Genomic DNA, 24,155 nt, shown 5'->3' on the forward strand with positions numbered 1-24,155 from the left:
TATGTAAGTATCGTCTTACAGATGGACAATTATCAATCTTGGAAATGTGAAACAGGTTGCAATAAACAAAGGTTATAAAACAGGCAATAGTAAATCTACTGTACCTGTTAAATACCACCCACTTATTTTTGTGGAGGGACACTAAAGAGAGATGTGGGTTAAGTGGTAGCTTGGGGTGGTACAACAAAACTGGCAAAGAAGTCCTGTTTCAACTCATACCCCCTCAAAGCCTGAAGCTATAGGCTACTACACTCTTAAAATTGTTTTCCTAAATGACAATGAGCAGGAAATCCAAGCGTAAGCATGGGACATCCATATTGTGCATAAAGCATACACAATAGGAAACAGATATCAAGTAAAGTACACAAGCTTTCAAAGACTCCCGAGCTTGACCTCCCATTGGTTCATTCATCCCTGCACCAATCAGAGAAGAGTCAATGGTATGACTCATGAACCTTTCAAAATGAAAATCAGACTACTGTACATGTTGGTCTCTTTTTAATAACCTGTGACTTTTCAAAATACTGGGGGAGTTTATTACTAGGTGACAAATTTAGTATAAAAGGATGTTATATATTTTACAACTGTACTGTATTTTGCACAGTTTATGTAGGATGTACTATGCAAAAATACATAGAATACAGTAATAACATTTTAGATTGTAATTAAATACTTTTGTAATAACTTACAACATGTATCTATGACTGAATATATTGCACAACAATGGATGTGCTATTACACAAACCTCAAAATATGAATTTATGTAAATTCATTCAGTGCACACACTGGGGGATAATTTGTTGAATTTGTTGGAATAATGCTTAACCCTCATAATAAGAATTATGTTAAAATATGCTGTGGACTTGACATGGTTAAATCAAGAGTGAATTTATTCAAACTGTTTCAGAAACAGTTTTGCATTTGAATAGGAGAACTGAAAAGGGAAAAGAGAATGTTCTAGTAGACAACTTAGTTATTCATTATACCGTAAAAGGCAACATCAACAAGTGTGACTAAAAACAGAAAGCAGAAAATATGGCATGTTGATACCTACAATGACCAACTGTCACTCAGAAATTATGATAGGCTGCACATACAAAGACAGACCAATTCTGATATTTTGCCCAATTTCTGGTCTTTAGACCAATCAGATCATATCTTTTGCAAAAAATTGGGCAAAAATATCAGAAATAGGCTGCCTGTTTGAACACAGCCGTTGATACCTACAATAACCAATTAGCTTTCAGAAATTACAGTAAAAATGAATAAAAATACAAACTACACCAAGAACACACATGGGCTATAATTCCAATGTCCCTGATACATTAATTCATCCTAAATGGTATGCTAGTGTGGACATTGAAACAGAGCCATTGTCCTTCTGTAATGTCCATAACAAAACAGTGGAGATCAACCAGGAGGTTTCATGTAGTCTGAGGTTGGTTCAGTGTGTAGAAGACAACTCTTTTCACCCTCCATCTTGTCTTCAAAGACGCAGATCAGGACGACCCACGACCTTTTTGAATTTTTGGATCATAAAACGAGAGCCAGAGCCCTAAAATGAAACAAGCACTTCAGTATATCAGACTGGATTCTCAAGAGAGAGGATTCTGATTAAGTGGCACGCATGCACGCACACGCACACGCGCACACGCACACGCACACGCACACGCACACGCACACGCACACGCACACGCACACACACACACACACACACACACACACACACACACACACACACACACACACACACACACACACACACACACACACACACACTGTGCTTTAAAGAGAACAAAGCATTCTTGATTGTGATTTGGCTCCATCTGTAATATATCCATCACAATGCTCTTCGCTGTGGAAAATCTTGCACGCTATGAACTTGCAATACCACACACAGCAAAGGGAGAGAAAAACTGTAAAATCATAGACGGGGAAGATACTATTCGGTCGTCAAAATGTTATCAATGAGTTTGTGAAGAATCCCACGACCCACATTGATGACGTTTAGACAGCACAACGTTTTCACCACTTTGCTTTTGCCACTGGGCTGCAGGTCTATGTAAATGACCAGCTTCGTTTTTGGTGTTGAGGTGAGTGCCCTCCCTCCCAAGGGCCAGGACTGATTGGTGCAAATTGGAGGGGAATACTATAGAACTGAATATTTTAACTATAAACCTCATCTACAATGGAAGAGCCTCATCTTGCTAGTGGTTCCAAATACTCAGAGTCTGTTGTTCGTTTTGTGAAAACAAAAGTTTTGAATGCAGTAGAGTTGAGCTGATTCTTTTTTTTTTTTCAGTTATTTTCACGAAAGCAAATTCAGAGTGATGAAAAATATTGTGCTCCTACTATAGCTAGCTCACTAGCTTGCAGCAGTGTTGTTGTTGGCAGACTAGAGAGAGGCAGAAGAGAGAGAGGGCACTCAGGGCTAACACTACAGGCCAATCAGAGTCAGTTACTTACACAGTACCACTGCACTCGTAGCAGCAGCAAAGCTTACTTCTTCTTCCCTCCTAATGACATATTTTCAGTTTTTTTCTTCTGTGCCTCATTGAACAAAAGACACACCTTTATGTTAGAAAGTGGTTGGACACAGACGTGTAATTCCCCCCGATACGAATACCCTGGTTGATCGTGAGTAATAAGAAATTCCAATTTTCTCCAATGTTTTTCAATTAGGAAAATTGGAAATTGGAATTGGAATTTGGTTTACTTTCTGAGTTGACTGGAATTGAAATGGAATTGACTCCAACCCTGAAGGACAGTGTAATTATTAAGTGTGAACAGATGTCCTACCTCTGTCATGGCGTCATCGATCTGCTTCAGCTCCTCATAGTGGTCTCTAGAGTCTCTCAGAGGCTGCACCATGATCTCCTCAATCTGGGGGAAGAGCTGCAACACACACAGCGGAGGATGGTCTAGGGATTCAGGACAGCAGCCTTTTCTAGTCAATATGCAATTATGCACTGGCATTGTTTTCAAAAGGTCATGAAATATAAGAGACGTGTACAAACGGAAGCACACGCAAACACTCACAGGCGGCACACATGCACACACTATGTCAATCTAATATTGTGACATTGCTTTGTAGTTCAAACACACACGCCTACCTTCATGACTGTCTCAAACATTGGGATGAGGACAAACTTGATGAATCCGATCTGGGCAGTGGGCTTGGTCACTTTGTCTCTGTCCATGAACGGAGCCACCGGCAGCCCTTCAGTCTTCTCCCTGTCACTCTGTCCATTCCAGAGACAGGAGGGTTTGAACATGTCACTCCACTCTTTCATGACATCATTCTAATCAATAGACTCATTCTGATGAAAGCCAAGATGGCCGAAATGTCAATGATTTTTACTCTTCTAAATAAAGCACATGCAACTTCAAGAGTGACAGCTGAGCCTGTTTTCACTCCATAAATCCAATCAACACGCTACTAGACTCACTATTATTAGACTTTATTATTACACATTATTAGACATTATTATTATTAGACATAATTAGACTTGATTGAGGTCACCTGCATGAAATACTCCTCCAGCAGACAGTCCACCCAGGGTTCGGCCACCTCTGTAGGCCGGACCTCGTTGGAGATGTCACAGCATTTGATCAAAACCATCTTCAGCTGCACACAAACGGACAAAGAATAAAGAGACCTTTTCACCATGCATTATGTCAACACAACCATAGTTTTTAGCATTGGCTAGCTATTTTGACTTTTCAGGAAAGGTCTACAGTTCCTTGTAAAAGTATTTGTCCCCTTTCTGATTTTCTATATTTTTGCATAATTTTTTATTCTGAATGTTATCAGATCTTCAACCAAAACCTGAGTTTACAAATATCGAAAACATTTTATACTCATTTTATTTATTTTAGCCATTTTCAAGTAGACTTGATTGTGCGTTTTGGATCATTGTCTTGCTGCATGACCCAGCTGCGCTTCAGCTTCAGCTCACAGACAGATGGCCTGACATTCTCAAACCATAACACTACCACCACCATGCTTGACCGTTGGTATGAGGTTCTTAGTGTGGGATGCAGTGTTTGGTTGTCGCCAGGCATAATGGGACCCATGTCGTCCAAAATGTTGGCTAAAGTTTTCAAAAAAGCACCTGGAAGCACCTGGATGATCATCAAGACTCTTGGAAGAATGTTTTATGGACAGATTATTCAAAATTATAACTTTTTGGACGACATGGGTCCCATTCTTGAAAACCCACAGATGTCGCTGAGTTACAGCAGTTCTGCATGGAAGTTTGGGCCAAAATTCCTCCAGAGTGACGTGAGAGACTGATCAACAACTACAGGAAGCGTTTGGTTGGAGTCATTGCAGCTAAAGGTGGTACAACCAGTTATTGGGTGTAAAGGGGCAATTATTTTTTCACACAGGGGCATTGGTTTTTGCATAACTTTGTTAATGAAATAAATGAAATAAGTAAGTCATTGTTGTGTTATTTGTTCACTCAGGTTCCCTTTATCTAAAATTAGGTTTTGGTTGAAGATCTGATAACAATCAGTATCAAAAATATGCAAAACTAGAGAAAATAAGAAAAGTGGGCAAATACTTTTTCACGGCACTGTACTTGTGGTAAAAGGCTTTGGAGCATTTAAGATTAACACAGGTACTTTATCTTAGAACCCTCTGGATTTATTCCATAGGATGGTCCAGACTGACATCATGAAACGGACATCAGTGTGCTGCTAACAGTTTAGCCTCCTCCACTGTCCTTGTCCCCATATCGGGCTTGAACTAGTGATCCTCTGCTTGCAGACACACGTGACCGCCCTCCTTTACAGCATACCAATCGTTTGAGCTATCAAAATATCTAATTCGATAGCTCCATCTGCGACATTTAAAGATAGCTGTGGAGTGAGCTTACAGTACGTTCTTAACTCCATTACAATCACATTATACACTACATGACCAAAAGTATGTGGACACCTGCTCGTCGAACATCTCATTCCAAAATCATGGCCATTAATATGGAGTTAGTCCCCCCTTTGCTGCTATAAAAGCCTCCACTCTTCTGGAAAGGCTTTCCACTAGATGTTGGAACATTGCTGCTCAAGGGACTTGTTTCAATTCAGCCACAAGAGCATTAGTGAGGTTGTGCACTGATGTTGGGCGAATTCATCCCAAAAGTGTTCGATGGGGTTGAGGTCAGGGCTCTGTGCAGGCCAGTTAAGTTCTTCCACACCGATCTCGACAAACCTTTTCTCTATGGACCTCGCTTTGTGGACGGGGGCATTGTCATGCTGAAACAGGAAAGGGCCTTCCCCAAACTGTTGCCACAAAGTTGGAAGCACAGAATCGTCTACAATGTCATTGTATGCTGTAGCGTTAAGATTTCCCTTCACTGGAACTAAGGGGCCTAGCCCGAACCATGAAAAACAGCCCCAGACCAGTATTCCTCCTCCCCCAAACTTTAAAGTTGGCACTATGCATTCGGGCAGGTAGTGTTCTACTGGAAGCCGTCTGATGGTGAAGCGTGATTCATCACTCCAGAGAACGCGTTTCCACTGCTCCAGAGTCCATTGGCGGCGAGCTTTACACCCCTCCAGCCGACACTTGGCATTGTGATCTTAGTGCGATTCCTCAGACATGGAAACCAGAACAGTTTTTGTGCTGACGTTGCTTCCAGAGGCAGTTTGGAACTCAGTAGTGAGTGTTGCAATCGAGGACAAACTCGCCGCTCTCGTTCTGTGAGCTTGTGTGGCCTTCCATTTCGCAGCCGAGCCATTGTTGATCCTAGACGTTTCCACTTCACAGTAACAGCACTTACAGTTGACCGGGGCAGCTCTATCAGGGCAGAAATTTGACGAACTGACTTGTTGGAAAGGTGGCATCCTATGACGGTGCCACGTTGAAAGTCACTGAGCTCTTCAGTAAGGCCATTCTACTGCCAAAGTTTGTCTATGGAGATTGCATGGCTGTGTGCTCGATTTTATACACCTGTCTGTAAGGGTTGGTGTGAGGTGTGACCCAGTTGCGGTGCAGGATAGACAGTAGGCAGTATGCAGAGATGGTGAAACTTTACTGGTGGTCCCGAAGCCAGGATTCAAAACAACCGACTTAACACGATAAAAGAAAGGTGGAGCAAATAAGTCTCCAAAAACAGGCTGACAGCCAAAATACGAAATAGTAACTACGACTGAAATAATAAAGAAACAGGGAGAACACTTCTCGAGTACCTGTACATACCTCTCCGATCAGACACTGATTAGTACTGTTGAGCATAGAGAAACTAGCAGAGAAAACTGAGCAAGGGAACACAGGGAAGTGAGGGCATAAATACACAGGTGAACAGGTAAACACAGGTGACACCAATAGGATGATGATTAGTCCAGACTGTGAGTGAGGAGGTGCCTAAGGTTGTCGGAGGATGACACCTAGTGGGTCGCTCCGGAACTGTGACCCCCTCCTGTAACACCTGTCAGCAACGGGTGTGGCTGAAATAGCCGAATCCACACATTTTAAGGGGTGTCCACATACCTTTTTATATATAGTGTATCTCCAGTCCACTATTTAAACTCTTTCTTGGGTATGCCCTATTTTTCCATCCCAGTCTTTGTTATTGACCACCCCTCCTACTTTCTGTTGTTTGCTGAAGTGCTGAGGCTATACCTGAACAAAGGTATGCCTATTTGGCACCCCTTGATATACAGTATACATAGATAGTTGATGTCATGTGATGTACGATACGTACGCATGTGACGTGCTCCTCATTGGTGAAGTCAAAGCTGTCCACTTTATGCTTGAAGGAGTCTAATATTTCTCCGTGCCGGGCCATGTCTGTGGCCAAGATCAGGGTAATGATGGCCTGTAAAGGGCGATGGAATCATCCTGCCTTAGGCCAACTCAAAACATCTCGTGGTTAGTTGGAGAGAAGGAAATGCAAAAAGACAAAGGTTACATCCCAAATGGCACTACTTCTGTCAATAGTGGTGCACTATGTAGGTAATAGGGTTCCATTTGGGACGCAGAAGAATCACTGTGCATTAGCCTAGGACACCACCTACCTGTCTGATCTGCTTGTAGGCCTCCAATTCGACGTTGGCGAATATGTTGCACTCGGGCAGTGAGAGGATCTGGAAGGCCACAGCGCAGTGATGGTTCTCCAGGGGAGATATATCGTTGTAACGCACGGCCATCTCTGTGCGAGCGTTGATCTGGTACCTGACGAGCAAAATAAACCTCTGACATGCCGAATACCAGGAGTTTTCCTTTGACAACATGACCTGACCAGGGAAGCCTATCACTAGGGCCCAGAGTTTTACCCTGGTCATGTCACATGGTTAGGAAGGAACTTCGGACCTTACATCAAACCTGGAAGCAGAGATTGGACCATTTCCACAATGTAATAACATAATTGAAGAAGTTCGAAAAATATATATTTGTGAATGAACACATCAATATTGTGTCTATCATCAACATCTATTCAGAGATCTAGTCAAGGCTATAGAGCAGTGGGAACTGAGGCGCAGAGTAGGAACCTTTGGGCGCTTACGTGTTGTTGTAGCCGGGGTGGTCCAGGTCGTGGCACACTGCAGCTGTCATGAGAATGCCCATGTCCGTCAGAGTCATCTTCTCCTGAGGTACACACACAGCACGTTAAGTCTACTATAAATCTCTAATACAAGGTGCCAGGAGGTTTTCCTGACCACCTGACCTGACAAGGAAAAAAATCTGGACCCTAGTTATAGACCATGTGTGTCTGGTAAATGGCATGTATTATATTATATTATTACAGTCGTTTCTTACCGGCAGGTTACACAGGTTAATCATGCCATACATCATCTGACTGACACAGAAGCAGTGGCGGAAGTTGTGGAACGGGTTGCTGCGATAGTTCTCCTGAATGCCCAGCTGTGAGAAAGAAAGCTGTCAATCAAACTGTCCAAATAGTCATCAATTCTTTGAAGTCGTTGTTCCATATCACTTGCACATTGAGGTAATTGCTTTTCTACAGTTCTACTTTTACCAGCCAGCGTTTGAGAGTGATGGGGTTCATGTTGAATTCCTTCACCAGTCCCAGGTCGTGGTACATGTACTCCAAGCAGCTGAGCATCTAAACCACCGATCAAAGACAAAGTTCAAATAATACTACACGCATAATCATAAGGCACAACAAGTGCTCTATCTTGAAAACTTGATTGCTGACATGCAAAAATAATTGGGATTGGACTAATGAACAAAACAAATGATCGTTTTTGAGTGTAGTATTCCTTTAAGTTCACAATTTGAGAAAATACTTCAAAATGTTTTACTACAAAAATGTGATTATATAGGCCAGGATGTAAATATGATAGATATTAGATGATAGATGAATCTCAAGAGAACTAACCTCATTGTGTTCCCAATGCCAGACATCGAATGTTGGCTTCTTCAGTGCTTCAATAGTCTCCTGGGATAAGGTGTACTGTAGAAATGAGAGAGAAGTCACAGCGTCAGTCCTAGGATTAATGATGTCAAAGTGATGAATATCTTTAGGTAAGAGAAAAAAATGTATAGCCTGCTGTATATTACTATATAATAATAATAATATGCCATTTAGCAGACGCTTTTATCCAAAGCGACTTACAGTCATGCGTGCATACATTTTTTTGTGTATGGGTGGTCCCGGGGATCGAACCCACTACCTTGGCGTTACAAGCGCCGTGCTCTACCAGCTGAGCTACAGAGCACTACTAGAATCCCCTAATTCCGTACCTTTGGATAACTTGGGACGTCGCGTCTGGGATTAAGCTTCTTCCCGTCATCTGAGAAGTTGTATTTGCAGGGACAGTTCCCAACTCTGAAGAGATGGGAGCAAATACATCATATTTGTATCATCAATCTACGAGCTGTATGATTTCTCTAAATCACAACATTTTAAAACCATCATAAACGTCTTTCTATATAATATCCTAAAAAATCTGAAGCATAGCTTGGTGAATGTCATTTATGTCAAAGTTCATCGTACCTCCCTCCTCCTCTGGATGTCATCTCATCTCGTAGTTTCTTTAGGTCATTTTTGCACTTCTCAATCTCCACAACCTTCAGTCCCTCCACTGTAACAACAACATGACTGTTAGTACATAAAGTGGTGAATTCAGTAACAGTGAAGCAACACACACGCGCACAAACACGCACACACACACAGACACACACACACAAAGAGAGAAACACACATCGATAGTCAAACAAAAAACCCTGCACATACACTCTACTCTTTTCTCCAACATGGCAAGTCTGTTGGTCACCTCAGTTTTCAGCTCGTTGATTCGGAAAGCCCTGCAAAAATATGTGAAAGGGGTTTGTTTGAAAGGCCCTGGTGTCATGGAGGTATTGCTGCGGAAAGGGAAAAGTCTGCAGTGGAACATAAACACACCAATTACCTGCTGAACTGCTCTGCCACCTGAGATAACACGTTTTGAAACATGTCTTCTCTATCTGTGGGGGCAAACAATAAATAAATAAATCACCCTAGTGATCAAAAAGCTACCTGTAAACATGAAGAAATGTTTAGTACCCAGATCTGTTTTAACATTGTTTTTACATTGTTTTTAAGTTTTGTTGTGATAGCTTTATGTGAGTTATGTGAGTAAGAATGAATTAAGGACTAAAAGGTCAAAGGTTAAAAAGTGTTGCTGAATTTGAAATGTCACGTTGGTACTTCACCTCCTAGCTGACCGGTGGACAAAGAAATGACTTTGTACAAGGAGCTGTAAAACATGTCAGTGACATTCCAACATCATTCATCAAGTCATTGTTTACATCACATTTGAAAAATATTTTTTACACATAGTACAAAGGCTATGCATTCAATGGTCAGGAATGCTTTTCTATGACTGAGATCAATAGAGCAAAAACTGTATCATTGAGATTCAGTGATTAGGGTAAAGGTGACATGTTACTTGGGAGAGTTGGTAGGCATAGTTGGGTCTATGGACACCATGGCCCCTTCAGGATCCACCATCATGATGGCAGTATTCCTATGGAGGGGGAGCAACAATAATAAATAATAAGCATGCGTTCCAAATAGCACCCTATTCCCAAACTGCACTACTTTTGACCAGGGCACAAAAGTAGTGCACTATATAGGGTTTCATTAAGAATGCAACCTACGTTTCTTGTTAACGTGCTCTAAAACACATGCTAAGCTTGTCGTTTGGTGTTTACTTTAAGTTTGCTTATCATTCATGAAGCTCTGTCATGATAGGGAAACGAAAAGTTCGTAGTGAACCTGAAACAAATGTGTTGTGTGTAATGCATACTTTAAACTGACGTGTGACTGTGAGAGAGTGGTGAGAGAGACGAGAGAAGGAGACGGCTGCAGCTGAAATGTCACTGACCTGGGGATGTTGGACGAGGAACAAAGAAGCTCCTTGATGTCACATGGGCTGCAGTGCCGACTGAAAACCACCTGAAAAAAAGGCAGATGAAAGGTGAGCGTCATATATGTCTCCCTATGCATCTCAAGCCACCTGAAAACAATCAGCTCTCTGTGAGACCTGAGTCTGTTGTAAAAAGAAAAGGCTGCAGTGTCCAAAGTGGAAAGAGAGCGGGAAGAAAACAATTCTATTTTTTAAATGTTATTTATCCTTTATTTAAACAGGGAAGTCACATTAAGATCCACATCTCTTTTTCAAGTGAGCCATGTATGTTATGAGTTAAAATGTTGAGGACTAAATCACAAAGGCTGCAGTTGAAAATGTGTGTGAACTAAACACAGTGTAGCCTACCCTTGTCAGGGACCAACCCAATCTCGTAGATAATACGACACTCTAACAGCATACTAGCAACAAATACTTGCGTCATCAACCCAGTGAGAGAGTTTGTATCATTCTCTGTAAATCACAACTATATACACAGAAATGCCAAAACAGATTATACAATGTCAGTTCCTATTTGTGGTATACTGATGGCACACATCAAATAATTTCATATTGTGTCTGTCTGAGATTAATTGTCAAGTAAAGTGTATCTACGCTTGCGATGTTGGCTAGCCTCCAACAACACGAAGACCTTTTACACAAGCAGCTGTAGTAGACAATCCCTCAAACTCTCGAGCCCTTGAATGGACATGTGTCACTTTCAGGTCTCCACTTGAACCACTCTATGCCACCATAACAACAGGGGTTTGTGTCGTCACAAGTATACTGTGCTTCCTAAGTGCCTGGCCCTATGTATCCTAAATCAAAGCAGACTTGAAGACATAGGCTAGTCGGTGTTCAAAGGTAACAAAATCTGGTAGATTCACTTGTGCTAATTGGATTAAATATGCAGAGGGAATTGACCATTTTTATCCCTGAATGCATTCAAGATTTAATGAGCCAAAGAAATTGGAGGCCATATCCATTAGAGAAGAGTTGCTATTTGAAGAGCTACCAGATGCAACATTGCAATAGACACTGGCTGGAAAGGGGTTTTAACCAATCAGCATCCATGATTAAACCCACCCGTTGTATAATATGCAACATTCTATAAGATCAGTTTTAATGTCACATACACAAGTACAGTGAAATGCCTTTCTTGCAAGCTCTAACCCCAACAATGCAGTAATCAATAACAATGTAATGCAAAAAATAACAAGGTAGAACAAAAACACACAAGATAAAAAATAAGAAATAAGAAGAACACAATAAAGTAAGTAAGCATACTATATACAGAGTCAGTTCCAGTACCATATTTACAATGTGCAGGGATACTGGATTGATAGAGGTAGATGACGTAAATGTAAATATCTATAGGGGTAAGGTGACTAGGCATCATGATATACTGTATGATAAACAGAGTAGCAGCAGCGTATTTGATGATTGTATGTGAGTGGGTGTGCGTGTGTGTAGAGTCAGTATAAATGTATGTGCATATTATGTGTGTATGAGCAAATGATGGAGTAAGTGTTTGTATGTGTGTTGGAGTGTCAGTGTGGTAAGTGTGTAGGGCCCTGTGAGTGTGCATAGAGACATACGAATAAAATACAAGGGTCAACTCAGATAGTCCGTGTAGCCATTTTGTTAGCTATTTAGTTAGCTATTTAGCAGTCTTATGGCATGGGGATAGAAGCTGTTGTTGGGGTCAAACCGTGCGGAAGCAAGAGAACAGTAGTGCTGAGCGATTAGTGCTTTTTGAGGTTGTTTTGGTTTCGGTTAGATTATAAAAAAATGATCTTCATTTTCGATTTTTAAACATTAAATGCACTATGCATTATGTGGGTTGAATACTGTAACACAGAATAAAATAATGGATAAAAGTCCCATGATGGTAGTGACTGCCCATTACTGTTCATCACTTATTAACAATCATTTATTCACATTACTTTACTTTAATCAAGTATTTCAGTTGTTGTGTATATTACATTTGTTTTATTTGATGACTTTATTATTTCATTCCAAGTCATCATCTCATCTCTATAGAGCTGCTGCCTATGCTGTCTGACAAAATCAATATTTTAGTAGTTCTTCAAGTAAATAAAGCATGCTTTTATTACTGCTGAATACCAACTATCAATCACTTATCATGTATTTTCAGGTAGAGATACCTCTTGAAGAAACTGCTCTCTATGTACCCCTTCTTGATCTCGCATTCTTCTGTATCCTACATAGCAAGCATAAAATAAACACAGACTGGAGAAGTTTAGCCCCGCAATGGGTGATGGTCATTGTAGTTAATTATCATGTTTTCTGCACTAAACTGTGTAGAACATTGGTCAGCACTAGAGAATAGTCTATATGGCTTGGGTGGTTGGAGTCTTTAACGATTTTCCGGGCCTTCCTTTTACTCCTGGATGGCAGGGAACTCGGTCCCAATTATGTACTGGGCTGTCCGCACCACCCTAGCGCCATGCGATTGAGGGCGGTACTATTGCCATACCAAGCAGTGATGCAGCCAGTCAAGATGCTCTCAATGTTACAGCTGTAGACCTTTTTGAGGATTTGAGGGCCCATTTTAAGTTCTTAGTGATTTGAGATTGTGTCGTCTATGGATCTGTTGGGGCGATATGCAAATTTGAGTTGGTCTAGGGTGTCTGGGATGATGGAGTTGATGTGTGACATATCCAGTGTCACGACTTCCTCCGAAACTGCCTCCTCTCCTTGTTCGGGCAGGCTTCGGCGTTCATCGTCACCGGCCTTCTAGCCACTGCCGCTCCTCATCTCATCATTCCATTTGTTTTGTCTTGTTTATTACACACACCTGGTTTCAATTCCCCTCATCAGTACCTGTATAAGTGTTCCCTCTGCCCCCTTGTCTTTGTGTGTGATTGTTTATTGTGGAGGTTATATGAGCTCGGTGGAGCTCCATGTTCTTTGTATTGACATATATACGGAATAAACCTTTATTCTGTGATTTACCCTCCTGCGTCTGACTCCGTCCAAATCACACGGCACAGAATCACACACCCGCCATGGAGTCAGCAGGAGAAGAGCCCATGCCTGGAGCCGTGGCACGGGTCCACCAGCATTCCAGGATGCTAGCCAGTTTGGGAGAAGCGATAGATTAGGTTCTCCAGGTCGTATAACGCCTGGAGAGGAGAGGACCCGACCCGACGGGACCAGCTGAGCGACCGGATCTGGCCACCCACACTCCAGCTGGGATTCCTCCTGCAGCTGGACCTCTACTTCGTGAACATCAGCCCGGCTCCATCGGTGTCCGCCCTCGTCTCCTGCCTCTCGGGGAAAGCCCTGGAGTGGGCCAACGCAGTCTGGAGAGAAGGAGGAACCGCGTTGGACAACTACGCTTCGACCACCCGCCCGAAGGAAAGAAAGAGAGGCGGGCGAGCGTCTGGTCCAACAGAGGCAGGGGACGAGGACCACGCAGGACTTCTCCCTGGAGTTTCGGACACTAGCAACTGGGTCCGGGTGGAACGAACGGGCCCTGATTGACGGATTCCGGTGCAGCCTGCGAGAGGACGTCCGAAGGGAGCTAGCCTGCCGGGATGCCATGTTAACCTTCGACCAGCTGGTGGACATGGCCATCCGGTTGGACAACCTGCTGGCTGCTAGAGGACGTCCTGGGAGTGGCCTGCCTGTTTCACCCCCCCCCCAACTCGGAGTCCATTCCGATGGAACTGGGTGGGGCAGTGATCCGGGAGAACGGAGGAGGACAGCTTCAGTGTCACTCTTGTGGCAGAAGAGGACATTATACTGCACAGTGTCGTCAGGGTTCTTCCGGGTCTGGAGGCGGCAGGCAGGGCACTCTCGCATCACCCCAGGTAGCGCAAACCCACACTCGGTCAGAGCCCTCTGCTGCACACTGCACCATACACGTCACCTTCCCTGACTACCCCGTAGTTTCCCAGTGTAAGGCGCTGGTCGATTCAGGCACAGCTGAGAACTTTATGGACAGGTCATTAGCTCTAAGTCTAGGTATTCAATTGGTTCCCCTATCCACTCCACTGCCCATCAAAGTACTTGACAGTCGATCAATAGGGTCAGGGTTCGTTAGGGAAGTTACAGCACCAGTCACAATGGTTACCCAAAGGACCAATAGAGAGCACGTCACATATCCCTGTTGTGTTGGGTCTTCCCTGGTTAGCACTACACAACCCCACCTTTTCATGATCGAAGAGGGTTCTCACGGGGTGGTCACGAGAGTATCAGGGTAGGTGCCTAGCTGTTTCTGTTGGTGCAACCACGGTGGAAAGTCCAGACACTTCCTCCACCGTGCGCATCCCCCCCGAATACCCCGATTTAGCGCACGCGTTTACCAAAACGCAGGCGACCAAATTACCACCTCATCGGGGCGGGAATGATTGCGCGATAAACCTACAAGTAGACACTGTGCCTCCCAGGAGTCATGTATATCCCCTGTCGCAGGCTGAAACGGAGGCGATGGAGACATACAGTTGAAGTCGGAAGTTTACGTACACCTTAGCCAAATACATTTTTCACAATTCCTGATATTTAATCCTAGTAAAAACTCCCTGTCTTAGGTCAGTTAGGATCACCATTTATTTAAAAAATGTGAAATGTCAGAATAATAGTAGAGAGAATTATTTATTTCAGCTTTTATTTATTTCATCACATTCTCAGTGGGTCAGAAGTTTACATACACTCAATTAGCATTGGGTAGCATTGCCTTTAAATTGTTTAACTTGGGTCAAACGTTTCGGGTAGCCTTCCACAAGCTTCCCACAATAGGTTGGGTGAATTTTGGCCCATTCCTCCTGACAGAGCTGGTGTAACTGAGTCAGGTTTGTAGGCCTCCTTGCTCGCACACACTTTTTCAGTTCTGCCCACAAATGTTCTATAGGATTGAGGTCAGGGCTTTGTGTTGGCCACTCCAATACCTTGACTTTGTTGTCCTTAAGCCATTTTGCCACAACTTTGGAAGTATGCTTGGGGTCATTGTCAATTTGGAAGATTGCTACCAATCTTTAACTTCCTGACTGATGTCTTGAGATGTTGCTTCAATATATCCACATAATTTTCCTTCCTCATGATGCCATCTATTTTGTGAAGTGCAGCAGTCCCTCCTGCAGCAAAGCACCCCCACAGCATGATGCTGCCACCCCCGTGCTTCACGGTTGGGATGGTGTTCTTCGGCTTGCAAGCCAGCCCCTTTTTCCTCCAAACATAACGATGGTCATTATGGCCAAACAGTTCTATTTTTGTTTCATCAGACCAGAGGACATTTCTCCAAAAAGTAAGATCTTTGTCCCCATGTGCAGTTGCAAACCGTAGTCTGGCTTTTTTTATGGCGGTTTTGGAGCAGTGGCTTCTTCCTTGCTGAGCGGCCTTTCAGGTTATGTCGATATAGGACTCGTTTTACTGTGGATATAGATACTTTTGTACCTGTTTCCTCCAGCATCTTCACAAGGTCCTTTGCTGTTGTTGTGGGATTCATTTGCACTTTTCGCACCAAAGTACGTTCATCTCTAGGAGACAGAACGCGTCTCCTTCCTGAGCGGTATGACGGCTGCGTGGTCCCATGGTGTTTATACTTCCATACTATTGTTTGTACAGATGAATGTGGTACCTTCAGGCGTTTGGAAATTGCTCCCAAGGATGAACCAGACTTTTGGTGGTCTACCATTTTTTTTCTGAAGTCTTGGCTGATTTCTTTTGATTTTCCCATGATGTCAAACAAAGAGGCACTGAGTTTGAAGGTAGGCCTTGAAATACATCCACAGGTACACCTCCAATTGACTCAAATGATGTCAATTAGCCTATCAGAACCTTCAAAAGCCATGACATCATTTTCTGGAATTTTCCAAGCTGTTTAAAGGCACAGTCAACTTAGTGTATGTAAACTTCTGACCCACTGGAATGTTGATGCAATGAATTCTAAGTGAAATAATCTGTCTGTAAACAATTGTTGGAAAAATTACTTGTGTCATGTCCAAAGTAGATGTCCTAACCGACTTGCCAAAACTATAGATTGTTAACAAGAAATGTGTGGAGTGGTTGAAAAACAAGTTTTAATGACTCCAACCTAAGTGTATGTAAACTTCCGACTTCAACTGTATGTCTCCGAGTCCCTGCGCCAGGGGTTCATATGTCCCTTATTTTTTGTGAAGAAGAAAGGCAGAGGTCTGCACCCATGCATTGATTACCGAGCATTGAACAAGGGGACAATACGTTATAGTTATCCTCTGCCCCTCATCCCATCTGTGATCGAGTCAATGCATGGGGCGTCTTTTTCACAAAATTAGATCTCCGGAGTGCGTATAACTTGGTGCGTGTCCGAGAGGGGGACGAATGGAAGACAGCATTCAGCACAACCACGGGGCATTATGAATACCTGGTAATGCCGTATGGTTTGATGTATGCTCCATCCATTTTCCAGTCCTTTGTGAACGAGGTGTTTCGGGACATGCATGGTCATGGTGTAGTGGTCTACATCGATGACATTCTGGTGTATTCCGCTATGCGTGCCGAGCATGTGTCCCTAGTTCGCAAAGTGCTGGGCCGACTGTTGGAAAATTACCTTCATGCCAAGGCAGAGAAGTGTCTGTTTTTCCAGCAGTCCGTCTCCCTCCTCGGATACCGCAATATCACCTCAGGTATGGAGATGGAGGGAGATCGCATTTCAGCTGTGCGTAATTGGCCGACTCCAACCACGGTAAAGGAGGTGCAGTGCTTTATTGGGTTTGCCAACTATTATCGGAGGTTTATCCGGGGCTTTGGCAAGGTCGCAGCTCCCATCACATCTCTGTTGAAGGGTTGGCCATCCCGGCTCCGCTGGTCTGCTGAGGCTGACAGGCCCTTCAGTAACCTGAGGGTTCTGTTCACCTCAGCCCCGGTACTGGCCCATCCCGATCCATCACTACCGTTCATAGTGGAGGTGGATGCGTCCAAGGTAGGGGTAGGTGCTGTCCTGTCTCAACGCTTGGGCACGCCACCCAAGCTCCGCCCCTGTGCCTTCTTCTCCAAGAAGCTCAGCCCGGCGGAGCAGAACTTCGACGTTGGTGATTGGGAGCTGTTGGCTGTAGTCAGAGCCCTGACAGTGTGGAGGCACTGGCTCGAGGGGGCGAAACACACTTTCCTCATCTGGACGGACCATCGTAACCTGGAGTACATCCGGGCAGCGATGAGGCTGAACCCTCGCCAGGCCAGGTGGGCCCTATTCTTCACCCGGTTTGAGTTTACTCTGTCATACATCCCGGGTACGAAGAACGTGAAGGCAGACGCGCTGTCACGACTGTACGACACAGAGGAGAGGCCCATAGACAACACCCCCATACTCCCGGCCTCCTGCATTGTGGCGCCGGTAGTATGGGCGATGGACGCGGACATAGAGCGGGCGGTACGCACAGAGCCATCTCCATCTCAGTGTCCAGCTGGGATGCAGTACGTGCCGTCTCTTGTCCGTGACCGTCTGATCTATTGGGCCCACACGTTTCCCTCCTCTGGTCACCCAGGTATTGGTCGTACATTGCGCTGCCTAACCGGACAGTACTGGTGGCTAAGGACGTGAGGGTGTATGTCTCCTCCTGCTCAGTGTGCGCCCAGAGTAAGGCACCTAGGCACCTCCCAGCGGGTCAGTTACAGCCCTTACCATTTCCACAACGGCCATGGTCCCACCTGTGTATTGACTTTCTAACTGATCTTCCCCTCTCTCAGGGTAACACCACCATCCTGGTCGTTGTGGACAGCTTTTCAAAAGCCTGCCGCCTCCTTCCTCTGCCCAGTCTCCCCACGGCCCTGCAGACGGCGGAGGCCCTGTTTACTCACATCTTCCGGCACTACAGGGTGCCAGAGGACATAGTGTCTGACCTGGGTCCCCAGATCACATCCAGGGTCTGGAAGTCGTTCATGGAACATCTGGTGGTCTCGGTCAGCCTGACATCTGGGTTTCACCCGAGTCTAATGGGCAGGTGGAGCGGGTGAATCAAGATGTGGATAGGTTCCTGCCGTCCTACTGCCAGGACTGGCCGGGGGAGTGGTCGGTGTTCTTGCCATGGGCCGAATATGCCCAGAACTCTCTTTGCCACTCCTCCACTAACCTAACTCCCTTTCAATGTGTCTTAGATTATCAGCCGGTTCTGGCACAATGGCATCTGAGCCAGACCGAAGCTCCTGCGGTGGATGACTGGTTTCGGCGCGCAGAGGAGAAGTGGAAGGCTGCTCAAGTTCATCTCCAGTGCGCCGTGCGTCGCCAGAAGGCCAATGCTGACCGCAGTGAGGCCCCGGTTTTTGTACCAGGTGATCGGGGCTGGCTCTCGACCCGGAATCTGCCCTTCCGTCTGCCCTGCCGGAAACTGAGCCCGCAGTTTGTCCTGAGTCCTGAGGAGAATCAACGAGGTTACATATAGGTTACTACTCACTCCCGATTACCGTATTAACTCCTCGTTTCATGTGTCTCTCCTCAGGCCGGTGGTGGCTGGTCCGCTCCAGGAGTCTGAGGTGTGGGTGGTCCCTCTGCCCCCTCCGCCCCCTCTGGACATCGAGGGGGCCCTGGCGTACTCAGTCCGTTCCATCCTGGATTCGAGGCATCAGGTGGGGGGCCTTCAGTACCTCATGGAGTGGGAGGGGTACGGTCCGGAGGAGCGGTGTTGGGTCCCGGTGAGGGATACCCTCGATCCCTCCCTGTTGCGGGATTTCCACCGTCGCCATCCGGCTCGCCCTGCTCCGCGTCCTCCTGGCCGTCCCCGAGGCTGGTGTCGGCGCGCTGCTGGAGCTGCGCGTCAAGGGGGGTACTGTCACGACTTCCTCCGAAGCTGCCTCCTCTCCTTGTTCGGGCAGGCTTCGGCGTTCATCGTCACCGGCCTTCTAGCCACTGCCTCTCCTCATCTCATCATTCCATTTGTTTTGTCTTGTTTATTACACACACCTGGTTTCAATTCCCCTCATCAGTACCTGTATAAGTGTTCCCTCTGCCTTCTTGTCTTTGTGTGTGATTGTTTATTGTGGTGGTTATTTCAGCTCGGTGGAGACATATATACGGAATAAACCTTTATTCTGTGATTTACCCTCCTGCGCCTGACTCCAAATCACACGGCACATCCAGCCTCTCAAAGCACTTCATGATGACAAATGTGAGCGCTACAGGGCAGTAGTCATTGTGGCATGAAACCTTAAGAGTTCTTGGAAACAGGAATGATGGTGGTCATCTTAAAACATTTTGGGATTACAGACCAGGACAAGAAGAGGTTGAAAATTACCGTGAATTTGCCTGCCATCTGTTCTGCGCATGCTCTGAGAATGCGCCCTGGAATACCATCGGGCCCCGCGGCCTTGTGGGTGTTGACCTGATTAAAGACTTTACTCATGTCGGCCTCAGAGAGCGAGATCACCCAATCTTCGGAGTAGATGGTGACCCTCACATCACAATGTTGAAGCTTATACGATGAGAGCAAATATGAGACACAGTAGCCTATATTGTTATTTATCTGCATTACATGCTTACAGTGCAATGGCCCGGGAGCTGCGATAACAAGAACATACTGGGTAGGCTAGTGATGTTTCTACCCTCACGAATATAAAGTTCTGTTTCTTTCCCCTTTGATAATGAATTAGTCCACCACACAATTCTTGTTTTCCTTACAGTACAGTGAGTGCATACGATTTCTGTATGTGATCCTTGTGGGAATTTAACCTTGGAAGCAACGCGCTTTCACCAACTGAGCCACACAGGATCATCTCTACTTTTCCTCAGACTCAGGGGGAGTAGAAAACAATGGAGGCATAGAACATGTTAGCAACAGGTGCTCGTTTAAAGTATGCCACAAACACCTCTTCGTTTATTTTTACCACAACTTGAAAACACAGCTATTTCAGAGGCCTCTTACCGGACTCATGTTTTGAGGAGTATTCACAACTTATTCACCACAAATATATAAATAAAATAGAGCACATAGGCAACAAGGGGCACAGAATGACTGGTAAACGAGATTAGGTGTGTGGTAACCAACACAAACTGTGGAGCCGTAATGAACCCACATTGTGTCAATAACATTAGCCACCTACAGAGAGTATATGACTTTGCTGAGCTTTTGATTTGGTCACCTGATTCTTACAGTAGTCAGACCATACAGTCGTGGTCAAAAGTTTTGAGAATGACACAATTATTGGTCTTCATAAAGTTCGCTGCTTCAGTGTTATGAGATATTTTTGTCAGATGTTACTATGGTATACTGAAGTATAATTACAAGCATTCCATAAGTGTCAAAGGCTTTTATTGACAATTACATTACATTTATGCAAAGAGCCAATATTTGCAGTGTTGACCCTTCTTTTTCAAGACCTCTGCAATCCACCCTGGCATGCTGTCAATTAACTTCTGGGCCACATCATGACTGATGGCAGCCCATTCTTGCATAATCAATGCTTGGAGTTTGTCAGAATTTGTGGGTTTTTGTTTGTCCACCCGCCTCTTGAGGATCGACTACAAGTTCTCAATGGGATTAAGGTCCTGGCCATGGACCCAAAATGTCGATGTTTTGTTCCCCGAGCCACTTAGTTATCACTTTTGCCTTATGGCAAGGTGCTCCATCATGCTGGAAAAGGCATTGCTCGTCACCAAACTGTTCTTGGATGGTTGGGAGAAGTTGCTCTCGGAGGATGTGTTGGTACCATTCTTTATTCATGGCTGTGTTCTTAGGCAAAATTGTGAGTGAGCCCACTCCCTTGGCTGAGAAGCAACCCCACACATGAATGGTCTGAGGATGCTTTACTGTTGGCATGACACAGGACTGATGGTAGCGCTCACCTTGTCTTCTCCGGACAAGGTGTTTTCCGGATGCCCCAAACAATCGGAAAGGGGATTCATCAGAGAAAATGACTTTACCCCAGTCCCCAGCAGTCCAATCCCTGTACCTTTTGCAGAATATCAGTCTGTCCCTGATATTTTTCCTAGAGAGAAGTGGCTTCTTTGCTGCCCTTCTTGACACCAGGCCATCTTCCAAAAGTATTCGCCTCACTGTGCGTGCAGATGCACTCACACCTGCCTGCTGCCATTCCTGAGCAAGCTCTGCACTGGTGGTGCCCTGATCCCGCAGCTGAATCTACTTTAGGAGACGGTCCTGGCGCTTGCTGGACTTTCTTGGGCGCCCTGACGCCTTCTTCACAACAATTGAACCTCTCTCCTTGAAGTTCTTGATGATCCGATAAATGGTTGATTTAGGTGCAATCTTACTAGCAGCAATATCCTTTCCTGTGAAGCCCTTATTGTGCAAAGCAATGATGACGGCACATGTTTCCTTGCAGGTAACCATGGTTAACAGAGGAAGAACAATGATTTCAAGCACCACCCTCCTTTTAAAGCTTCCAGTCTGTTATTCTAACTCAATCAGCATGACAGAGTGATCTCCAGCCTTGTCCTTGTCAACACTCTCACCTGTGTTAACGAGAGAATCACTGACATGATGGCAGCTGGTCCTTTTGTGGCAGGGCTGAAATGCAGTGGAAATGTTTTTAGGGGATTAAGTTCATTTTCATGGCAAAGAGGGACTTTGCAATTAATTGCAATTCATCTGATCACTCTTCGTGACAATCTGGAGTATATGCAAATTGCCATCATCAAAACTGAGGCAGCAGACTTTGTGAAAATTAGTATTTGTGTCATTCTCAAAACTTTTGACCATGACTGTACTGTAGCCTACCTGTAGCCTACCATTACTAGAAAAAATAGACACCATTTCACCATCCAGTCAACTGTCTGTCTATTGGTTGACTCCATCATTGCAGCCAAGGACCTCAATGATCGAAGAGATGTAATCACACAAGGTCATTTGGATGCTGTCTATGATAAGAGTCTAACTCTGATACAGGAGTCCCCACGGAGTGACCCTATCACTCCCACTGACTAGCTCAGAGGACATCTCCTCTCACACAGAAGAGAAAAGCATGGATACTGTGTCTGTGGATCTCATTTTCTGGTCAACCAGGATATATGTGCTAATGAAAATGGATGGAACTCATGGATAGGTAATAAGAGATTCATTTTTGGTGTTCACTATTTAATGCTGACTATAAAAATAGCTAATGGTGCAATCTGTTAACTCAGCTGATCCAGCTGATAATGGATTCCAAATTTTTTTTGAAGAATAAAAGAATAGAAAAAAAGAGATACAATATATATGAAGTTTCATAAAGAGGTGGACCCACCTTATCCAGAGAGAATAGTATCAGTTAGAAATCGGGGGGAATTCAGAAAAAGGAATGGGGAAAAGAGAGAAAATATAAACTTCATCGAGGACGACCCACCTTCTGAACCTTGCCATCCACGTCCAGATAGATGGTTTTTGGGGCATAGGAAGAGGAGCTGGACCCCATGCTGATTCCTCTATGTTTCTCTCTCTCTCTCGCTCTCACTAATCCAGCAGGAGGAAGGTTTGGAGCCCCCGTCCTCCTGCAGAGGAGCCTATATGGCTAGGATCAGAGCCCTGGGAAACACAGGGAGATGCTATGACTGCAGCACAGGAGCCACTATTGAAATACTGCAATAGACAACTACATTGGAACTGAGACTTGAAAATGATTAATCACTACATTTACTGATTTTACTATCTCAATTAATCTATAATCCAGAAAACAATTAAAGCACCATCAACATTTTTTCACTTCTAAAGCAATTTTGCATTATTATTTTCAACTGCACTCTAAAATCACTGATCAAACAGGACCAATCAATTGCTATCATCTCATAATTTCTGAAACCTTTCCATCTACCTCCATTAACACATATGAAATATTCTCATGACAACACAAATATGAAAAACAGCATTGTAAGGACAATACACATTAATAAAATGAAATCACAAATGTACTCTAATGCTCTATCTTGGAATCGAATCTTTCATGGTAAAATAATAATTCAACACATCCCAATGACTTACTGTGTCAGCGATGGCGTTTTCCCCTGACGTGAGAAGCTTCTAAACTTTCCCGGCGCTGCTGATGCTACTAATACACAGAGTGAGATGGGAGAACCTGGGGGACTTTGGCAATAATTGGCACTCTGGTCCGTTGCCAGGGGACTGTTACTACAGTGAGAAAAAAAGAGGCTGCCCTCCTCCTATCTCCATAATGTCTTTAGTATAGAAGCTGCGAAAGCTCCTGGTCACTACACACTCATTTCCATATGTCTTATCAATGAGATGTATGCATGTGTGCATGGGATGATTCAAGTGTCTTTATTACTTCATACATTATTACTTGTTTGCTTTGTCAGTAAGTTCATTGTCTGGAGGTCAATATACAATAGGAGGTGGTCTGCAGGATTAGTGGATTGGTGGCTTGATGGACATTAGTTAGGCAATTAGTACATGTCAAACATCAAATACAGTACATTGATTTGAAGGGCATATGATAAGGATGAGAACATGGATCAAGTGAGACTGCTGCTTTCTCTCACTATCGAGAGAGCAGAAGATACGGTATTTAACCATTCGGAAGTACACTTAGAAATACATTTGAGTTATTTGGATGGCTCTGCTGTGTTGTAGATGCACAATCCTCGCTCACAAATAAACGTGTCTTTATTTCATTTGCAAGCAGCATCCACTTCACGTTAATGGATTTTAGAGCAAAAAGGTGGTTTGAGGTCAAGTCTTATTGTCCACCTGTGGGGTCATCCAACAGCTAGAGCCATGGAGGTGAAAGCAGAGCTGTTTGTCCTCACACACACACACACGTACGTTCGCACACACACACACGCACACACACACACACACTTCTCCCACTCCTCAACCCCTCATTGAAAATGAGACTAGCAGATGGTTTAG

The 24,155-nt window shown here is 44.4% G+C and overlaps 1 protein-coding gene across 3 annotated transcripts; it reads right to left on the bottom strand.

Annotated features, from left to right (window-relative positions):
* Positions 1 to 481: 481 nt before the first annotated feature.
* LOC121567347 (high affinity cGMP-specific 3',5'-cyclic phosphodiesterase 9A-like) lies at positions 482 to 23,379 on the bottom strand. Of its 3 annotated transcripts, none has more exons than XM_041877328.1 (20): positions 23,268 to 23,379; positions 22,636 to 22,814; positions 10,339 to 10,409; positions 9,901 to 9,978; positions 9,665 to 9,708; positions 9,382 to 9,436; positions 9,207 to 9,277; positions 8,967 to 9,054; positions 8,714 to 8,798; positions 8,349 to 8,423; positions 7,986 to 8,072; positions 7,766 to 7,870; positions 7,512 to 7,594; positions 7,024 to 7,180; positions 6,711 to 6,824; positions 3,524 to 3,628; positions 3,114 to 3,242; positions 2,800 to 2,895; positions 2,467 to 2,544; positions 1,471 to 1,555 (listed from the first exon to the last, which is right to left on the bottom strand). In XM_041877328.1, the coding sequence occupies exons 2-19, from the start codon at positions 22,702 to 22,704 to the stop codon at positions 2,500 to 2,502; spliced, it is 1,557 nt and encodes a 518-aa protein (XP_041733262.1). In that variant the 5' UTR covers positions 22,705 to 22,814; positions 23,268 to 23,379; the 3' UTR covers positions 1,471 to 1,555; positions 2,467 to 2,499. The 3 variants fall into 3 exon arrangements, with proteins under 3 accessions (XP_041733260.1, XP_041733262.1, XP_041733261.1); XM_041877327.1 differs by having other exon boundaries at positions 2,467 to 2,550; XM_041877326.1 differs by lacking the exon at positions 2,467 to 2,544 and having other exon boundaries at positions 482 to 1,555.
* Positions 23,380 to 24,155: the final 776 nt, after the last annotated feature.

The sequence above is a fragment of the Coregonus clupeaformis genome, chromosome 6, assembly GCF_020615455.1.
Source record: "Coregonus clupeaformis isolate EN_2021a chromosome 6, ASM2061545v1, whole genome shotgun sequence".
NCBI classification, from domain to species: Eukaryota; Metazoa; Chordata; class Actinopteri; order Salmoniformes; family Salmonidae; genus Coregonus; species Coregonus clupeaformis.